General features: G+C 44.5%; 1 protein-coding gene across 13 annotated transcripts in view; it reads right to left on the bottom strand.

Annotated features, from left to right (window-relative positions):
- The window catches only part of nrxn2b (neurexin 2b), a 551,159-nt gene that overhangs the window by 16,825 nt on the left and 514,383 nt on the right, over nt 1–19,951 (bottom strand). For 11 of the 13 annotated variants that reach the window (XM_078105711.1, XM_040180539.2, XM_040180546.2 and 8 more), the window contains one exon: nt 8,510–8,599. The exons of the other annotated variants lie outside the window; for them this stretch is intronic. In XM_078105711.1, the coding sequence (XP_077961837.1) occupies nt 8,510–8,599 (90 nt within the window). The remainder of the gene's footprint in view (nt 1–8,509; nt 8,600–19,951) is intronic. 13 annotated transcript variants of the gene reach the window in all.

Raw genomic sequence — 19,951 nt, 5'->3', positions numbered from 1 at the left:
CTGAGCTGCACAATGATAAATTATCTCTGCCAGGAGAAAGAAAACGGTTGCTCTGCTCTGCCATCCAAAGGACGAAAATACAATCCTTATTGGAAGGAAATGTTTAATTCAGCAGGGGCTCCCTCTCTGTGATCATTACCATTTATCTGAATGGATAGATGGTTGAAGGGAGGATAGCGCCAACCAATTAAACCAGGGTCCAATACTAATGTGTTACCAGGACTTGTGTGACAGGGTGGAGTGCATGGGGTGGGTCCAAAAGGTGTAGTTTTTCTGCCTGCATTTTCTCCAGCTGTTGGTTTTGTTCATACTTTTTTCCTACAATTGTTCAATGACACCTCACCATGCCACTTGGACTAATGCAAACGTTGACCCCATTGAGTTATGTGGATATGAGGGAAGATGGTGAGTGGTGGTTTGGGGATAATGTTGGAAGGATGTGGGTTAAAAGAGGACAATATAAGGAAATTACTTAGAGGTGAAGCCAAAGAGCTTTTATGAATAAATCAATTGGTGTCAGGAAAGATGGAGTGTGACATTTTGGGAAAGGGATACTACACTAATGTGTGCATTTGAGGGAAAAATATTGATTTTATGGGGATTGCATGCAAATGAAAGATCCCTCTAGTGGCCTAGTCTGCCGGATCTGTCTGTCTAATATGTTTAATCTACGAACGATGTTACAAATATGAGACCTTCATCTAGGAGACAAATTAATTCAACAAAAAACAAAGTTTTTCTAAAGTGGTTCTTTTTTTGCCTAAAGCTAAACGTGATTTAGGGAATTCAGTTTGTAGATGGCAAAACCACAAGCAGCTAAAACCTGTACTGGACTTTTGCCATTAAACGTATTTTTGATTTATAGACACGTACAAGGCCAACGTGTATTTATTTTTCCCAAAGGCCGAAAGACTACTGAAAGAGAGGGCATGTCCGCACATCCGGCCTCAGCTACATGGATTTTCCGAAAAGTGGCTTTGTCTTTGGTAATTGGGTTTAATGGCGACGAATGAATCCTCTGGGTGTCTTTTGAATTTTGCTATTGTTCTCTCTGTGGGATTGCAAGCCACCAAGGACTCATCAACATGGAAACACAAGGGACAGGCCTGAGTCCCATTTCTCCTCTATTAAGAGAGCTGAAAGGGTACTTCATCATGGTAATATGATGCATTATCAGTCTCTATGGGAGCCCTTGTTCTGACGGATGTGCAATATCCAGGTGGGTGAGACAAATAATGTCCATTAATGCATGTTTGTGTGTGGGTAGAAAACCACGTTTACAATATGTGTATCCGTAAGTTTCGCACAAAAGTGCTGAAGTGATGGATCTATTCCACTGGGATGGGCCATTACACATATCATCCCATTATCAGATCATTATGCCTGTCAGGGGCCCGCTCCCGTCCTCTAACTTCCTAATGATGAAACGTAATGTGTGGCATATGCACCGTTGACATAATGGCTAAGTCTCACTCTATTATCTCATCACTAAGCATGTTTGGTGTGGGAGTGGTAATGAAAATAAAAGGAATGGAAGTGGGTGGGACAGATGTCAAATTGTGGACATCAGCGAGGAGAATACAGGAGAATAACCATACTTGTGTACATACAACCTTGAAACATCACACTTTGAAATACACATTAACAGTCTCAGCCCACCAAACGGTTCCCCTTGTATCAATCTTCCATTGTCCTTGACTGAAGGACACATTCATACACACCCAAAGCCCAGAGGGTGTCTTGTTTCAAGCAGCCCCACACGGCCCGCACTCTCTAGTAAAGGGTCTGGGAACACTTCGTCATTCATATTCCCGAATGCTTTTAGTCCTCTTGGTTTACCAAACACCTCATGTTTCTTCCCCGTGTGTAATCAGCTACTGCAAGTCAGAAGATGATGTGTTCCGATGGGACAGTTTACTCCCGGGAAGTTATTTGTGTCACAGTTACACTCGGAGCCAACGACACAGGCATAATTAAGCCATATAGAGGAGCGGCTTATGATTATGATGCAGAGTAGTGAGGATAAGTTATACAACTGAAAGTCGCTGCACACGCAAGTGTCTAAGAATCAGAATCAGTTGAGTGACCTATATAATTCTGTGTTACTTCAGCATGTGACGATGCGACAAAGTGCAGGGAGACGAGCCGGGAGCGCAAGAGACAGCCATTTGTGCGTTCAACCCATTTGAGACAGAGCGAAAAAGAAAGGTGCCCCCCCCAGGCTAGATGAAGGGAAATCAGCGTTTGTTTTTTAGGGCTGTCTGCTCGGGACGAGACTCTTAACGGGGCCTGATGAAGTTATTGTTTCAGGGTCTGCCGGGTCAAATCAAAAGTGACATGTGGTTTTAGAGGCAATTTGGGCGGCAGGAGGAGGGTGGGGTGACGCGCTGGCGGTTGGGAGAAAAAGAAGCCACTGCATGACAAGCAATCACAGCGCTTAATATGACGGAGCTGGATGTGGCGCCGCAGCAGAGGAGAGGGGGTGCGCGAGTATATAATAACTTATGAAATATGTCAGTGAAATGACCTTTTCGTTTGTGATAGTTGGCCTTTTCAAGCAGTGTGTATTTGCCCGACTTTTAGTTACGTATGCCTTTCACTCTGTGTTTGTGTGTTTCGACAGCTCGCGCTGTGTGTGTGTGTGTGTGTGTGTGTGTGTGTGTAGGAGACAGCACAGCACACAGGGTTTGCATATTAATGAGAGTCCATCGTATCAGCTTTAGGGATTGAGTGGCTGCTGCTTCCAATCCTTCCAGGCAAAACATGGGCAGAGGCTTGGGGATGTGGCGAGAGATATTTAGGTCTTTGAGTGTATAAGACCGATACAATACAATTTAACAAAAGCAAGGCTCCTCTGCATTGTCCAAAAACAGCCATGCTAAGCGCTCCGAGAGGCTACTATACTAACAAACTAAGTAGTTACCAGCAGGCTGATGGAGCAGATCAAATGTTTACCATGTTCACTATCTTAGTTCAGTGTTTTAAACTCGCTGAGGCTGATGGTCAATGTATTTCCATGTATTTGGTAAAAAAAAAGAAATATTGACCTGATTATTGTGGCATATGTAGTCAAAAGGATCAAAGTCCTCATAATTCATCCAGGAATTGCCCGTGCAAAATTCTATTGTTTTAAATTCAATAGTTGAGGTATTTTGGTCTGGACCTAAATGGTGGACGGATATTTAATCGTCCACAATGCTGCGCTGCTATCATAGCCTGAAACCCAGTTCAGCCTGTCAAGCTATGGACTGTTTGTAGATTGTTTAGTCTGAGCATGTTGTACAAACAGCTGCTACTAAGTACTAGCTACCGGTTGTATGGTAGGGTAAATTATTAGAAACCATTTCATTGATACCAGAGATGACTCATCAGCAAACACAAAGGGGAGCTTGGAATCTCTGCTGGATTTCCCTCTGGGACAGATACAGCTGTAAATACTGTAGCTACTCTGTGATGGTTATGACTCTGGACGGCTAACTCAAAGTACCTCCTTCATTTATATAGTGTCCTCTTCTAAATTCCATAGGGGAATATATGAGGCCCACAAAGTAGAACGCGGTGTCCCTCAAAATTGTCACAACAAAGCGTTGTAAAAATAGCTATGAAGGGACATGCATAGAAATGGGCTGGGGACTGAGAGCAAAGCAACATAAAGAAGTGGAGGAGCAGTAACACATATATTGTGCATGTGATTTGAATCCTCCTTGGCTAGAAATCGCGTTTCAAGGTTACTGTAGCTTGATAAATCTTTGCTCCTGTCCTACAGCCGGGTAAAACCCAGTATTCTGACTACGAGCTGTCCACTTACTGCTGTCTAACTAGGGCACAAGGCCAAAGAAGGTGGGCACTTACTTTTTTTTTAACGGCATTACTCTCCGCGATCACGTCGCCTTCCGTGGGTTTCCGCAGGTTTTTTTTTATGGCTGATAACCTAGTGAGAAGCCCTGGGACAAACTTTCTATCATCACTATCAACGGAAGTGATTTATAACATGTAATCTGTATTCTTTTTGTTTCTGGCTACAGGGCAGCCCCATAGTTATTCAATGCCCGAGAGAGAGAGAGGGACACTACAGAACGAGGAGGTTGGACAGGGACCGGGGGAAACATTTTTATTAGGTTGGCACAGACTGCATCAGCCTAATGTTTGTTATAAATACTTTGGAGCGAATTAGAGTGCAGAGGTATAGGAATTTTGTAGTCGCAGCTTTGCATTGATGCACCATCCTCCTCAAAATGATCTCTAAACAGCGGATCAAGTGGCTGCTGTCCGATGAGCTGAGCTGAGCCAAGCCAGGCTAAGAAAGTGAGCTGGGGCCACATGCTAATGCACACATTGCTCGTCAGATCCTGTGGAACAGTGGCTGTGTATACCTGCAGCAACCCCCAGAATGTAGGTGGGGTGCAAGGAAGGCGGCGGAGGCATTTGACCCCCTCCTAGTTGTGAGTAACTAACCTGGAGGATGAAGGACATTGAAGAATGTGTCGGTATGGAGAATAATCGGTAAGCATCCCCTTCCTCGGGGCAGGGATATGAAAAGGACTGCAGCGGGAGAGGGCGGCATCTCTCTACCTTCGCCGTCATCATTATGCCTCTCTCCTCCTCCCTCTGCTCCTCTTATCTCTCAGAGAGGAGGGATGCCATATGGTTGTATGGAGCTTTCAATCCACAATGTTTTTGTCTGTTAGCTGAGTAGCAGGGTGCGAGGGATGCTCCAGCTTTCAGTCTTTATGGGTTTGATCCTTCATGGCCCTGCAGAATTTCTAGTGTTCCCATCAACAATCAACAACTCCCCCTATTTTCATTTTCTTCTCCCGTGAGAGAAAATAAGCGGGACAGCGCGAGACTGAAGCGCAATAGGGGGTGGACGCTGACGAAGTTGATAATGAAGTGTTCCCTCGGTTATCTCCTCGGCACAAAGCTCTCTTTGGTAATTAAGAGCGTTTTGGTTTTTATCCTCAGGAGTTGGGCTGGAACTGTTTAACACTATGAATTAATTGCGTTTGACAAAGGTGATGAGGGACAAAGTGTGGCACGAAGCTAGACCTTGTGAGGCAACACGGAGTGCTGAGGTCCTTGAAGGTAGCTGAGGGCGTCAGATTGTGGCAGTGACTCTACAGGGCTCTGGAGACAGTCGACCGGATTTAATCAGATGTGGCTCAATCTCTGATGCTACATCTGCACAGAAATCTTAATGAAGTTATGCTGTAAGAGACACACAGAGATAGCAAGGTGGTTTGCCCGGGAGAATGTTCTCTGTATTTATGTATTCACTCCTACTGTGACGGTGCTTTTTTTAGGCCATTTCATGGCGGGGGACCATGAAATAAAAATCGGGCTCCTTTCAGCCATGCTTTTCTTGAAAGCCACTTTTCCGCTCATAAGCGGGCATGTTCAAATTTAAATATGGCCATGACAATGCAGGGAGATCAACTGAGAACAAAATAGCAACTTAGCAGGATAAAAAGCTCTCCATGCGCTGAAAGACAGACTCAGACGGATTTAGGCTCTGTTGACTGCAGCCTGATGTGAGCGAAATGAAGCTGGGATCATCATGAATAGTTGATCTGGACCCACGCCTGGCCTGGAGATGCTGATTTGGGCTCTGGCCCCACATCAAGTTGGAAGGCTTGATTTCCTTTGATTAGTGAAATTGGGGAGCTCACAGCAGGGTGAACCCTGAACATCAAACATGGTTCTGCAGCTTTGCACTAGCTTTTAGGCCACAGAGACCCGGTGTTGTAGTATTCCTCCCTGTACTCATGCAGCTCTGCTCAGAACTTGATCGTCATACTGCTGGGAGCTCCCGTGGGATACACTCCACACCAGAAGAAGACACAAAGCTCCAATTCCCCGAGAAGTTTATTTGTGGAAAGAGCTTCCCTAAAGGGAACAGCTAAAGGATTTGTGGGTTTGGATTTTTGTAGTGCAGTGCGCCTCGCACCTCCACGCAGCACGGCCCCACAGCACAGCTCTCTTCTTGGACACCGCTGACTCCATTGACTTCCATTACATCCAAGTGTGACTAAAGCATCCATCATTGTGAATGATTAGAGCTCTTATTTTGTGCTCGTTGAAATTCACAGAATTGATGAACCATTAAAGGCACTTGGAGAGGAGCCCCGTGGGGCTGATCGTTTTCTGCACTCTGGTCAAGACCCTTTGATGCGTTCATGTAATAAAACCACCACATGTTGGAGACAAAAACCTCACGTTGGTACCACAGCCTGGACGATTCCTGGATGAATAGTGCAGGCTGTTTACCACACGGCAGACTGTAATTATTATTCACACATTCATCAACCATTCACCCTGTATAGCAAATGACATACAGCACAGTACATTCTAACCACGTTCCTTAGCAGTGAAAACAATAAATGTTAAAGGGACTTCATTCACATTCCAGTGCAGAAGCGTCATTTTTGGAATTTGGGGTTGAGGTACTTGGTTTGTTTTAACCCTCTGAGTTTTGCATCAAGTGGATGTGGAGACTAGGGGAGCAAAATGCCAGCAGAATATTTGTTTTTCTCTTTAGTAGCAGTTAGAACTTTGTTAGTTTTTTTTAATTTCATTTTTTTTGTTCGGCTCAAACGATCGCCGCAACCTGTCCAAGTTCTTCCAAATACTGACAGCCAGTTTCAACTGGCTTCAATTGTTTAACATCATTTATTACAAGATTATAACTGAGGGCTCTCTGAAATTTTCCGAATGGTTTCCAATTTGCAGCGCAGGGAGTCGTGAGAGGCCCTCAGCAGTTAGTGTGGGTGGAGTTTGATTTGCTGTTAGGTGGTTTGATTCTGCTTAGAATTGTCTTAGCGTTATGTTCTAGTCGCTTCTTCATCAAAGAAATCAGCTTCAACCCTTTGAGCTCCCCTGTGTGTCCCCTTTCTGATTCCCCTCCTTATTCTTGACAAACACGTCTTCTATCCAAACAGCACGACACACGACGTGTGAGTGACATTTCTTCCAATCATATTAACAAATAAGTGTAATTTTTTTCTGAGCGCTCCCTGATCAAAGACCCCACTTGAGGTTTGTTTGGGATTATTTTTTTATTTCCTCGATGCTCTCATCTAAATGATTAGATGCAGACTCATTTAAAACTATAGAAGAAGGAGCATAATGCATTCCGTCATGGCAAGAGCTCACCACTTTGAATGTGGATAAGCCATTTTGTATTGATCTGGCATATCATCGAACTTTAATCTCCTGAGACTTTTTGATTCTTGTTTGTGTCCTAACTTCTGCTAGGGAAGTTAGGATCCCCCCCTTCCCCTGATATACTGGAGGAGAGCAGGGGAATCAGCTTATAGAACTGGAGATCATTGTTTAGTTTTCATGAAACAAATATCCAAGCACTTTTGTTTGTTGTCAGAGTCTCATTCTATCACCTAAAGCGTGTGTTAGGCCCTAATGCTAATTGCCTAATTATTGAAGCTTTAAATTCATGATTGTTGTCTCTTATACAAAACATAATGCAAAGTCTCAGAGCTTTGAAAATTGTAATAATCTTCACCAAAACCATCCACTTACAGTATATATAGTTCCTATATCAATATAGTCGTTTGAAACAGACTTTACAAAAAGCACAGACCTGCATGATAAATCATTGCCTGGTGCTTTTACTGCAACGCAGAAACTTCTCTCAGACTATTCAGCTGTCTTTCTGATTTATTTTACAGCTCTCTCCTTTTCTCTTATATTTTTGGAATCAACCACCTTCAGCAGCACAAACACACGGCACAGGACAAAGACAAAGCGGTTGGGACATTCGGCACTCAAAGGGTTAAAGAATCATCCCTTTGCTGGTGCCGCACTAGTTATGCGGTACGTCGGGACGGGAAATGTGCGCCCCGCGTGCTGCAAAGGAAGGCAGACGGATTACTGAACAAACACAACAGTCCCTTTAACTTTTAATGACTTTCATGGGGGATTCTTTTCTTCTTTTCTTCCAGCGACCATTTTTAATTTCGTCAATGACTAAATATAGTCAATGCATATTCACATTCAGCCAACAAAAGACACAGGAAAGAAGCAAACGGAACCAATGGGCTCTTTACATGTAGTTAGGTTATTAAGGGGTTATGTCGGGTTATTTGGGGGTTAATTCTCTGATGAGATGCAGCCCCAGTTTAAGGTGCTTTGGATTTGGTCCCCTAGATTTTTTCATACCAATGCCACAGAATGGCATTAATATTCAAGACAATGTATTGTTCTTTTTTCGTGAGAACTATTAAATAGTAAACTACCTCAACTGGGGAAGCTGGGCAGTCAAATTTAGACTTTTTTCTCTCCAATTGAGATAAAGAATTTTCATTTCATTTCATTTGAATGGTATAAGCCAATCATTAGCAGAAGTGTCAAATCCGCATTGGATTAAAGGGGACCTGTTCTGTTGAAGAGCCAAATCGTAATCACCCCGTGGCTTGGCACTGCACCTCCTCCAGAGTGGTGGTTAACGGAAGGTTAGGCGGTTAAATCATTAGTGGAGTTAAAGGGGTTTTATTACCTTTGTCGAGTAGCCACTCGTCAACTACCCGACCAAGTCGGTATGGGATTCTTTGTCTAGCAATAGCCAGGCGCTCATTATCAAAGTTCCCTTTAAGAAATTTGGAGAAGACAAATTAAGAGAGGTTACAAAGAAATCTGGAAGTTGAAAGGTTAGAGGTTAGAAGGGCAACATGGCAAATGTTTAGCAAGTTATGTACTTTAAATCAGCTTTAGTTAGGACAGGAAGAACTTGAGGATGTGTTTTGGGGCTTGTTTGTTTGGTTAGACAAGTTAACAGCATTCTAGTTACCTTGAGTTTTAGTGCTGATTTTAAAACAGATTTATGAATTATTTAGACATAGTGTGAATGCATTTGTGGAGACTTATGATAGCTATCCGCAAAGTGAGTGCAATTCAGAAATGCATTAGCAGTAATGTTCAAATCACACACAGAACCAGCAATCACCGATCAACAGAATTACTACAGTGTGAAGGAATAAAGCAGAAAAAATATACTTCAATGTCAGCAATACAGCAGTGTTATTTCACATGGTATAATCAGAAAATACACACATGTCATGGTTGTTCCAAGGAAGACACATTTTGGTTGCCACTGCACACAAAAAGTTTGTTAGAAAAGCATCACCCCCATTCTAACAACAGGATGCCATTTCTTCCGTGGAGCATCCTTTCCCTCGGATCCGACTGCTCCACTTCAACTGAAGCAAAAATAATTTATTGAGTCTGTGTTTCTCTTTCCCTCCCCTTATGCATTAATTGGGCACTTCTCAGTGGCACTTGGCAATTAGCATCACTACATCAGCGTGTCAAAGACGTTTCATCACCGCTGCACAAACTTATTATCCCTCACTTCATTTTAATCAACCCCATGGTCATGCTGGGTGCATCTCCAGCACCGTCAATAGAACTGGAGCCGGAATCAGGCGGGATTGCTGCTGATGAAGGCCGGGCTGGGGGTTTGATGAAGCCCAAATGTGGTGGCAATGTCAGAGGCTTAATTAGGATTCATTGTCTATGTCGAAAGGCAATCTTTGCAGTTTATAGGCTATGCCAGCACAGAGATTCCCCAAAAATGGGGTCAGGGAATCCCCAGGCATCCTTGAAGGGGGACATTAGAAATACGCTGTATTCACTGTGATTTTACTTTATCCAATTTACAACATTCATGTGCTCCGAGGGCCCGTTTTGTTGAAGCCATGTGAATCCTGGAGCTTTTGCTGTCAAGTGGCATCTTACTGAAAGAGTGGCATGCCTCCAGAAGATCTGAAGAAAACATTTAAATGACTCCAGAAGATGCTTTATAAAAAAAACAAGGTATTTTCAATATTCAGCGGTAAAAAGAAACACCCGCTTGATTCAATTTTCCCTGCAGTTCTCTTAGGATTCCACATCAACACCAATATGAACAGAACCACACAGTGCGCCATGTTGTACAGGGTCCAGGTAAGGATTGGCAAGGTTTTGTCTTAGCCCATTAGAGCTGTTAAAGTTAATGCGTTAAACAATGAGATTATGGTGGACGCGATAATGTGATAGAATATTAATACATACAGCGGAGAACTGTGCAGAGGGATTCCTACACGTGTCAAACTGAAAGGGGATGAGTGGCAAACGGACCACTTTAGGCACTGATAGTGTCCGGAACATGTTGGCAACTGCTAGAGGTGCAGACCTGCCAAAAGTAGCCTGCTGTATAATAAAAATCAACCTCCAAGTAACCTCTATTTACTCCTGGCACCGTACACCAAACGGAACCACAGTGTTGTGAAAAGGATTCTGTAAGGAACTGTGACTGATACTTTCCCTAAATCCACACAATCTGCAGTAAACAGTAAACAGGCAGCTGTGAAATCTATCCTGCATCCTAACCAGTGTGCTTTGATTCCTCCCCCCACCAACTGCTCTATGCTGCTGCAGTGATCTAAAATAGACCACCTCGCAGTTCTGCAGTACCTATTTCCACTCCCCAGGGGTCTCTCAACCCAGGCGTGCCTGCGCAATAATTGCTCACACAGACAGGTGTGTGGGCCGTGTATGAACCGTTTGTGCAAGGTAAAGAAGACCACGGTCACAAAGACAATGAGGATTGAACAGAGTGGAATGAATGACGAATGGAGAAGCAAGCTGGATGAACGTGTACAATAGGCGGTACAACAGTACCAGATGAGTGAGTGACGTTGTTTGTTAGACAAACACAAACGTGTTCATTTGTTCATTAATGTGGCTAAGAACTAGACATTAAAGTACAGGTCGTATACGGGAAACCACAGATTGTTAGTTGATATTTTCATCCACATCAACAAATTGATGTTCGTTGGGAAGGAAAGTTAGTGGTCAGATGGGTACATGCATTAGGCGGAAACCCTAACCTAGGGCAGGGCGGTATACCGGTATAAGATTTCCGTACGGTATAAATTTCTCTAGTACCGTTCATTCCAGTGTTACGCCAAAACAACTGACGATGCTCCTCGACAGGTGGCAGAACTTATTTTTACACGTCATCGCGGAGTGTCCAGCGGTCGGAGCTACTTGTCTTACGTGTGTTGAGATTGAGTCGTGGTTATAACTTTCTAACAACAATGAATAACCAAACAAACACTCTTTACGCTAACTAGCGTTAGGCGAGCAGCGAACAGCTGTTCGGGTAGTCGGCGGTCCTTTTCGGGGTCGATGAATTAATGTGTTTACTTGAAAAAGCAATACCGTCACATACCGGGATACCGTCCGAATCTTTCCAAATAGCGTGATATGGATTTTTGGCCATACCGCCCAGCCCTAGTCTAACCCTAGCACGGAACGTCACACCACAGGGTCACTAGATGCTTTCAGATATCTTGTCTGCGGTTCTGCACAGAATTTCAAACACCATGATACAGACTCAGAGGTTTGACCTCACGGAAGTCAACATGTTAGTGTGCAGTGACCGTGTTAACTGGTGAGTCTCAGCCCGAACAGTGTTTACTCGCAGTAACCACAGCTGTCCAAAGCACCAACCAAACATATATCGGCATCTTCATAAGAAGCAGCTTGTTCATTACTTTCATTTAATTTCTTTTAATATTGATTCTGACGACTGAACATGCAACAATCAGACATGTTGATGCTGGTAACCGTTTCAACTCCATGTTGAAAGCTCATTACCTCATCTGGATGGCTGGATCAAAACACAACTTCCTCTGCCAACACGCTCACGCATACGTCAGATGACGTGGGCAGTAAGAGAGTCTGATACTTCAATCAACCCTACGGGGAGCCTTTTTTAAAAACCTTTTCCCAACCTTTTTTAGAAACCTTTTGCTATCCGCAGTGGCAGCAAACTGTTCTGAGAACTGTACAGCAGCATGTTTAACCAATTACATGCATGTGTTCACACTGCACTTAAGATTAGCCAGGTACCACTTTGCCTTCTGGAGAGAAAAAGGCAGCGCAGCAATTACAGGACACCGCACGCACGCACAACCCCACTCTCGAGATGACATGGGCACTCTGCTGCAATCACTGAGCCAGGGGTGGGTGCGTGAGATGGCTGACGTTGTCGAGAACAGCCGATCCCAATAATATCAGTCAAATGAAAATAGTGGGGGGCTGCGGTCCTTAGTGAGATGAATCAACGTTCGTCCACAGATCTTGACTAAACCTCCTCCCTGTTCCAACTGAATTGTCACACTGAGGCAGCCACTTCCAATTAGTGAGGCTTCTCTACCAACCATGTAAGAGTTGATGGTGTGTATCAGCTGGAGAGATGTTCTTCTCCCTCTAGTGGCACACTAGTGGACACCGCAGAGAGGAAAGCAGTGGTAGACCATTCATACCTCAAGTCACTTTTTCCTCTGGGCATCTTCTCCTACTATTTTCCTCAACCCTTGCTTCAACCAATTGTAAAATTTCCCTTCTTTTGTTTTCGAAAAAACATTTTTTCTTACCCTCCAGCCAAATCTTCTCCTTTAACTTCCACTACTTCCCTCTTGTCTCCCAATTCTTTACATTATTCCTTATTTAGCTTTTGCTCCCTCCTTCCTTCCATCCAATCCCCTCGCCAAGAAACCCCCCCTCAGTCTTTGTCGTCAGTACCGTATATCTTACCCTCACCCCTCTCTTCCTTACTTCCCCCTCCCTCCTCCTGAAATCCCCCTTTTGTTCACCGTCACTCCATTTAATCCCCCCATCCCTCTTCATTGCCTGATGACAGAGTGGGCATTATTACTGGTTTAAATGTAGTACATTTCGAAACAGGCCATCCTTTACTACAGGCACACACAGATTGTGTAGCGGGGGAAGTAATAAGAGTGAAGTGTGCGTGCACTGAAAGCAAATGTGTGTGTGTTCTTTCCCGGGTAAACACCAGAGAGTGACAACATCCTCATCAACGACCACACAATAGCAGAGGAATCAGCAAACAATGGTTTTGTGTATTCACTTGAAACAAAAACGAGGGACAGGGAGAAAGAATACGCGGGAAACTAATGGAAACCATGGAGAGCAGGTCATCCACACGCCGCTGTTGCAGAATCTTAATTCCTCCGCTTCCTGATTGTTTGTTTATATGTGTTTGCTCTTGTTCCCTGGAGAAACAAGTCACTCCGAGTGAACTAGTGAAACTTTTCCCTTCTCGCTCGCCTCCTGCACCGACTGAAGCCTGCTCTGCATAAGAATGGGGGGGATAGATTAAACAGCTGGGCCCTTGTCTTTTCCCCCTTCCCGCCATTATTATACTCGCTCTGCTCCCAAGATTATTCTCTTCACTGGATGTGACAGAGAGAAAAACAATGCAGTCAGACTTGAAATCTGAAATGTGAGAGTGAAAAATGATATAGACCCGAGGTCCCCAACCACTGGGCCGCGGACCGGTGCTGGTCCATGAGCCATCTGCTGCCGGGCCGCAGCCCAGAAAGAATAAATATATATATATATATATATTTGTCATTTTCATTTTTTGGTCCATTACTACAGGAAACCTCGCACTCAGACATGCTGTGTAATTGATAGACATATGGGGGGAAACGCTTGTGTATTCTAATTAGAAATGCAAAGGAGCAGTTTATCTTGAATCAAATATTAACCATGGCATGAGCCAAAACATCAGAGGATGTTCTGTACTTATACAAACTAGATGCGTATGTATGGCCAGCCAACACGCCTGCGGCACAGAACCTGCAACACTGGTGGCATCTCCACTCAGTCCTTCCTCCCCATGTTCGCCGCCTGCAGCTTTGGCCGGATTAACTGCCATGAGAGGACGCGTCCTGGGCAGGTATGGCAGCTGCTGCGCTAGGGGTCAGAGCAAGGGCGTGCTGCTTGACTGGCGCAAAGCGCGGTGTAGGGCGGCGGAGCGTCTCTGTCTGGTAGGGCTGGGTTCTAGTTTGCTGATAATCCGGCATATGAGTCACACACTGTTGAGTCTTGCTCTCTGTCTCCTTCCGTGTCAGTAGATCTGTGTGTCTGTGTTGGTACACGTGAATGTGTGTGTGTGGTGACCAACCGAGGAGCCAGCTGTATATCATGTTGCTCTGCGGGCAGCCAGATGCCCTTGTACAGGACACCCAGAACGGAAATCCATCCACAAGAATAGAGATTACACTGGAGATGATTGGCCACCAGCCATCCCGCTCTCCCTCCCTCTCACAGAAACCTCTCCTGGTCGAGCTAGCCTCATTCTGTTTTTCATTTGGTAACTTTAGATGGATTGCTTTCATATCCACTGGATATTTTGGAGCAGATGGGGAGGAGACCCACCGCTCCTCTCACTGTGGCCCTGCGCTAGCTTCTAAATGCATCCCTGTAGAAATACCCATTGTATCAAACATCTTTGTCTGTTATTAGGTCCCCAGAGGTCTTATTTTCTTCAAACAAAAGAAATAAGTGCCATTAAAAACGATTTATTTGTTTTGCTTGTGTTTACGGTGCCAGTAAAGGGATCTTAATTTTAAAAATGTTTATCTGCTTTCTTATCATTTTCCAGAGATTGGGTCCACTGTCATCAGCGCTCACTGAATTCTCCAGACTACGACCAGTTCTATTCACTGATGGTTCCAACCAGACATCTAACAGTGTGGCAGACTAAAGTCTGTGTCCAGTCCGGCGATTTGGACATTTGTATTTTCACATACACCTCCTCCAAATAGTTGGTTTGTCCGCCCTGGGCAGATGTATGGCAGTGACCTGCTGACAGTGTGGATATGAAGGGCTCTGTCTAAGCAAACAGAAACACTACTCGTAGTTTCAGGTGATTAAATACTAATTAAAATATATTTATTGATATTTCATTGCAGCGAATAGATCTCACTAAATGTTGACACTGGAACCTTCAGAAAACAAGACTTCAAAGGCCTCAAAACCAGATAAACAGTAGTGTTTTTGAGTGTGGCGGAAGCGGTTCACTTCTTTGTTCAGTGCAAATACATCAGCCACCGCTCGTATCAGCGTGCATTTGAAACAAACTATATCTCACTGCCTTAACTGCTTGATCATCTTTCATCCGTGCAGCAGTTATCAATCTACTGCGCTCGTCTCCATTTCTTCCCCTCTCTCTCACTACGATCATTTGTACCTTTCATCTCGGCCACGGTGGATGTGTGCGATGGAGGCTGCCAGAGTGAGCCAGGGTAAGCCCACTCCTGTGGAAATCAAAGGTGTCACTTCTCTAATTACCTAAAGCAATCTTTTCCCTCTCCTGCTCTGCAATACTTAGCCATGTCTGTTCTCTCTCTCCCTCCCCATTATTACTTGCTTCACTCTTTCTCTGTTCCCCCTTTCTCCATCATCCCAAAGCTACGTGCCAATAATTGGAGATACCTTCCAACTGTGCAAGATCCAATCAGAAGCCGTTGCAGAGCACCAGAGGCCCAATGAGAACCCGCAAAACGAGGGGGGGGGGACTGCCATCAGTGACAAGTGTCTCAGCTGGCTGACCGCAATTAACTCGCTCGCTTTTTTGCTGCACTTTAAATAATTTAATGATGAGTGAAATCAAAATCCAAACTGTGACAGATGCCAGTTATATATTGCATAAGATCAATTGCTTAAAAGCACCTGCAGTCCCCTCGGGGGAGTTATTAGACTGCAACGAGACTTGAAACACTTTATTAATTACTATGAGAATAATTAACATGTTTAATGTATGTGGTAATTTATGTTAACAAAGCCACTCCATGTTGTCATCTGCACTACTGAAACAGTAATTCACATTCTCAAGTATTTAAATCCTTAAATCTACTTTGGGAACTATTAACAGTTAATACAACAGTCTAAAATAAAGTGAAAAGAATCAGTGAAAGATCTGTTATTTCTTCAGAGTAGTTGTTATTGTTATTGGCACCGGGTTCAAGTCCACCAGATTTTGATGAAATCATGCAGACCCACCAGAAACAACAGAAATGTGATGAATTTATTAACGCAGCGTGCGTGTCTTAGCTAGATATATCAACAAACTGGTAACTGAGGATAATTTCATGGGATTATTAAGGTGAGTAAAATGTGTTGTTGCTTGAAGTGGAGATAATATTCCTATTCTCATATACCAATGATAGTTTAATCCTATATGCATATCACTAATCATTTAAGCTTCTAAAAGCAAAGTACTCAAATCAAGTACAATTGCAGCGCTGAGGTAATTACCGCCCCTAACGATGACTTGGGAGATGCTCTGTACTTAGATCCCTCGGCCTGGTGCAACAGTGCATGTTGTCATTACCTTAAGCAACGTTCATGAGCACATCGAACTAACAGTATGTAGGGGTGCTCCTCTAAAAAAGTACGATGAAGCAGATGATTTCCGAGGCCACGCTGCGTTCTGTGCATCGGCCCGAGTGCTCATCCACCATCTTCTGCTCGGTGGACCATCGGAGTCACAGAGCGCCACTTCCACACTCCCCGCTTGGAGGCCCGAGCCAGCGAATTGGAACTCTGGTCCACGCTCGGCTAGCGTCCATATGCTTCCAGGCATTTATCTGGCCTGGGTTGTGCGGAGAGCACCCATCTTCGGTCCTACTCCCGTCGATCCCTCTACTTTTTGCATTTTAACGGGCACCGCTGAGTGCTCTCATATTGCTTTTGCCAAAAGGGAAGTAGTTCTGGACTGCCTCGACCTCCCCTCCTCATATTCATCTTCCGTGGTTATTCACAATTGCTCCCTCTCTCTCTCTCTCTCTCTCTCTCTCTCTCTCTCTCTCTCTCTCTCTCTCTCTCTCTCTCTCTCTCTCTCTCTCTCTCTCTCTCTCTCTCTCTCTCTCTCTCTCTCTCTCTCTCTCTCTCTCTCTCTCTCGTAGTATGAAGGTCGCAAAGAAAGAAGAAGGATATGTAGACGGTGGAGACCTGTTAACAGGTGTGTGAGCAGGGCTGACCCCTTTTTCTCGGAACATGGATCTGAGGAGTAAGAACCCCGTAGAGGAGCTGCAGCTGACCTTGCTGGCACGAGAAGACACGTCTCTCTTGTTCCCTTCTCTTCTCTGTCTGTAATGGTCAGCCTTCACGCTGAACGGATCCGCTCACAGAATGAAAGCGGGGCATGACAATAGCACTTTCAATGCACTGCGTATTTTCCATCTGTCTTTTTCTGCCCTTTTTTTGGGATCAGTACAAAGGGATCAGATGAACCCCGTCTTGTCAGAGTCCAATTGAAATGGGAGTTGGTGTGTCGGCCCGTGGCTGAAATTATCATTGTGCATTTTTGCGTGTGTGTGTGTGTGTATACTGTACTGCTTGAATGTAATCTTCCTTGCTGTGACGCAATCCTATTTGTGAAGTGCTTATTATTCAGTAACATGCAAAGACTCATCCATCACAGCAGTGACAGAAGCTAGCTTCCAGCGTGCGCGCTGCATCTCGCGCCCACCTCCCCCACCTCCCAGCCTCTCCTTCTATTGCCCCCCCGTCCTCAGTCATGTTCTCCCCCAGTCCATCATTTCTCAGCAATGCATCCCAAGCACTTGGCTGTGGAGCACTATTGTATCTCCTCTCCTCTATCTCCCCTGTCAGCCGTGCCCTCCATCCACGCCCCCCACTGCCACTTCCTCTCGCTAATACTACTCAACTGCGGTGGGAAAGTAAAGCAAAGTGACAGCTTTATGGTAGATATACTGCCTGTAAACACTGGCAGAATAGAGCGAAGCGTTAAGAGTGGAAGAAAGGCGGCCTTTCATCGGTCTCGTTGGTCCTAACGGCGGGGTTACGAGGCGGCAGAATATGCTAATCACAGCCAATACCCCGCCGATGGTGACCATATAATGGCGGTTGTAAAATGTGTGATGATTATCTAAAGCTCAGCGGGCACCGCAAAGGCGGCTAAATGCCAAGTATGGAATAAAACCACAGGAAATGGATGGAATTTGTGTTTCATTTTATCCTGAAGCTCCTCTCTGACCGTAATCTGCTGCAGTGAATTCGCTGCCATCACAAAAAGAGTTAATGTGAGGCAATTTGCAAAGAGAGAAGATGAGATGGAGGGGAAGCATCAAGACAAAGACGTAGACGTAGACACAGCTTCTTCACACATGCTCACAGGTGTACATTCTCTCCAATATGTACACGCATCTGTATCTACCATAGAAGGCTATGAAAGGGCCTGTATTTCTATACATGTGTCTGTAGTAGAATAGACAAACACAAACAATACCGAACAAGCTCCTTCATCTCCTATTCCTCCTATTTTTGAGGCAGAAGTTGCTATAATGCTCTGTGCCCCCCTGGGAAGCTGGTTTAGGCCTAAATTACCTAAATCTAAATCAGTTAAGAGGTTAAAATCATAAACAAGTAGTAAAGAGGCTAGTTTCACTATAACCACAGAACTAGAATTATACAACATTGAAGGTGCAAATCCAAAAAGCCAGACTTTGCAACTTTATAAAAACTTTTTTTTAATTCAATGGCAATACAGCGCACCATTGTTCAGCCACTTGGTCTGATATGAGCAGTAGCTTAACACTGCACACTTAGGTATCTTTTGTTGTATTCAGGGCATTACTCAGACAGCGTTGCTACTTTCTGCATCTCTTATCTCTTGTGAACACTGTTTAGCAAAAGTTACACAGTAAAGTGGGCCGAAGGTATTTTTCTTTGCTGAACATACTGTACACCACTGTGACCATAAGGGGCAATTACAAACTACAAGATATTGGTGAATGCGTAACTGTATTGATGACACCGGGATGCAGATGCACCAGTTAAAAATGAGACCAAACATTGCTATGGACGTCCGTTTTTTTAACCACAACAAAGTCCAAAAATTGGCAATGACCCAATAAACACGTTTTTCGAAAGATAGTTAAACACAAGCTGTGGACAGACAGATACACACCGTATAAACAAACACACAACCTAATGCATAATCTGCCGACTGGTTTACGCCCGACAGAAAAAAATAAAGACTACTACTAAAGTACTACTAAAGACTGCTAATGTGCCATATAAAGTCTGGCTGAGTGTAATAAACTGATGCAGTGTGTTTTCATTCGTATGAGTTTAACTTCCCAGTTGTAGGGAACATCTTGTCATTTAGGTATGAATATTCTGTGGATGCAATAATTGGAACATGTCGTTTTTTCTGAATAGTGATGAGGCCACTATGTCCTCCCTGTGTATTTCTCTGAAAGAATATTGGGCAGCCTTTTGAGAGATGGAATCAGAAATTCTTCAGGCTTGGGTGTAATTGCAAATAAACCATTGCCGACCAAATAACTACTCCCGTCGTAGCGCAGATTTTTGCTCACAGCACACACACTAACCAAAGGGAATTGGGTATGAAATGGCAAAATTACAGTCCGTATGGCACCGCTGCTAACATCTGCCTTTCTACCTGTGGCCAGGCTGGAGGTGCTCAGTGGGGCGCAGGGATGCTGTTATTGAGCCCGTCTGCCATTTTGGGCACGTGGAAGGTGGGTCGGGCCAATAACTGTTGCTGCTGCGGGACCCACCGGGGCCGCCTGACACGGCGGATTAGCTGTGTGGGGCGCTGCTCTGACACGTTTAGTCTGCTTTCTATCCGTCAATGTGCACATGCGCGCACACAAAACCGAAAATAACACACGGGCGCAATGCGTACACTGTCGCCCATAGAATTAGACAAAACATACACACGCAGACCCCCGTGGGGACTGCAAACATCACTTCCTGTGACATCAGGAGACGTGAATGTGCCTGACCCGAGACGACGACATCTGCTGTCAACATGTTGTCTCTCCAGATCATCAGCCCGTGGTGGCTTCGTGCTCATGAGCCAGCTGCTGGCAGGCACGGGCTGTAATGCCATGGAAGCGACCTGAACATGTAGGTTAAAAACCGATAAAGAGAGATAACCTGCCAATGGGGACTACAGGAGAATAAATACCAACAGTAATTGCGAAGGCATTGCTGAAATTCCCTTTTGGGAGGGACCCTTCACAGGAAAGTTCACTTTCTTGTTCTGTTGGAGGATCCTGACAATTTTGGTAACTGTAACACATTACAC

This window comes from Gasterosteus aculeatus, chromosome 7, assembly GCF_964276395.1.
Source record: "Gasterosteus aculeatus chromosome 7, fGasAcu3.hap1.1, whole genome shotgun sequence".
In the NCBI taxonomy this organism is placed as follows: domain Eukaryota; kingdom Metazoa; phylum Chordata; class Actinopteri; order Perciformes; family Gasterosteidae; genus Gasterosteus; species Gasterosteus aculeatus.
The sequence above is the reverse complement of the archived record's forward strand: the minus strand, read 5'-3'. Positions and strand labels throughout refer to the sequence as shown.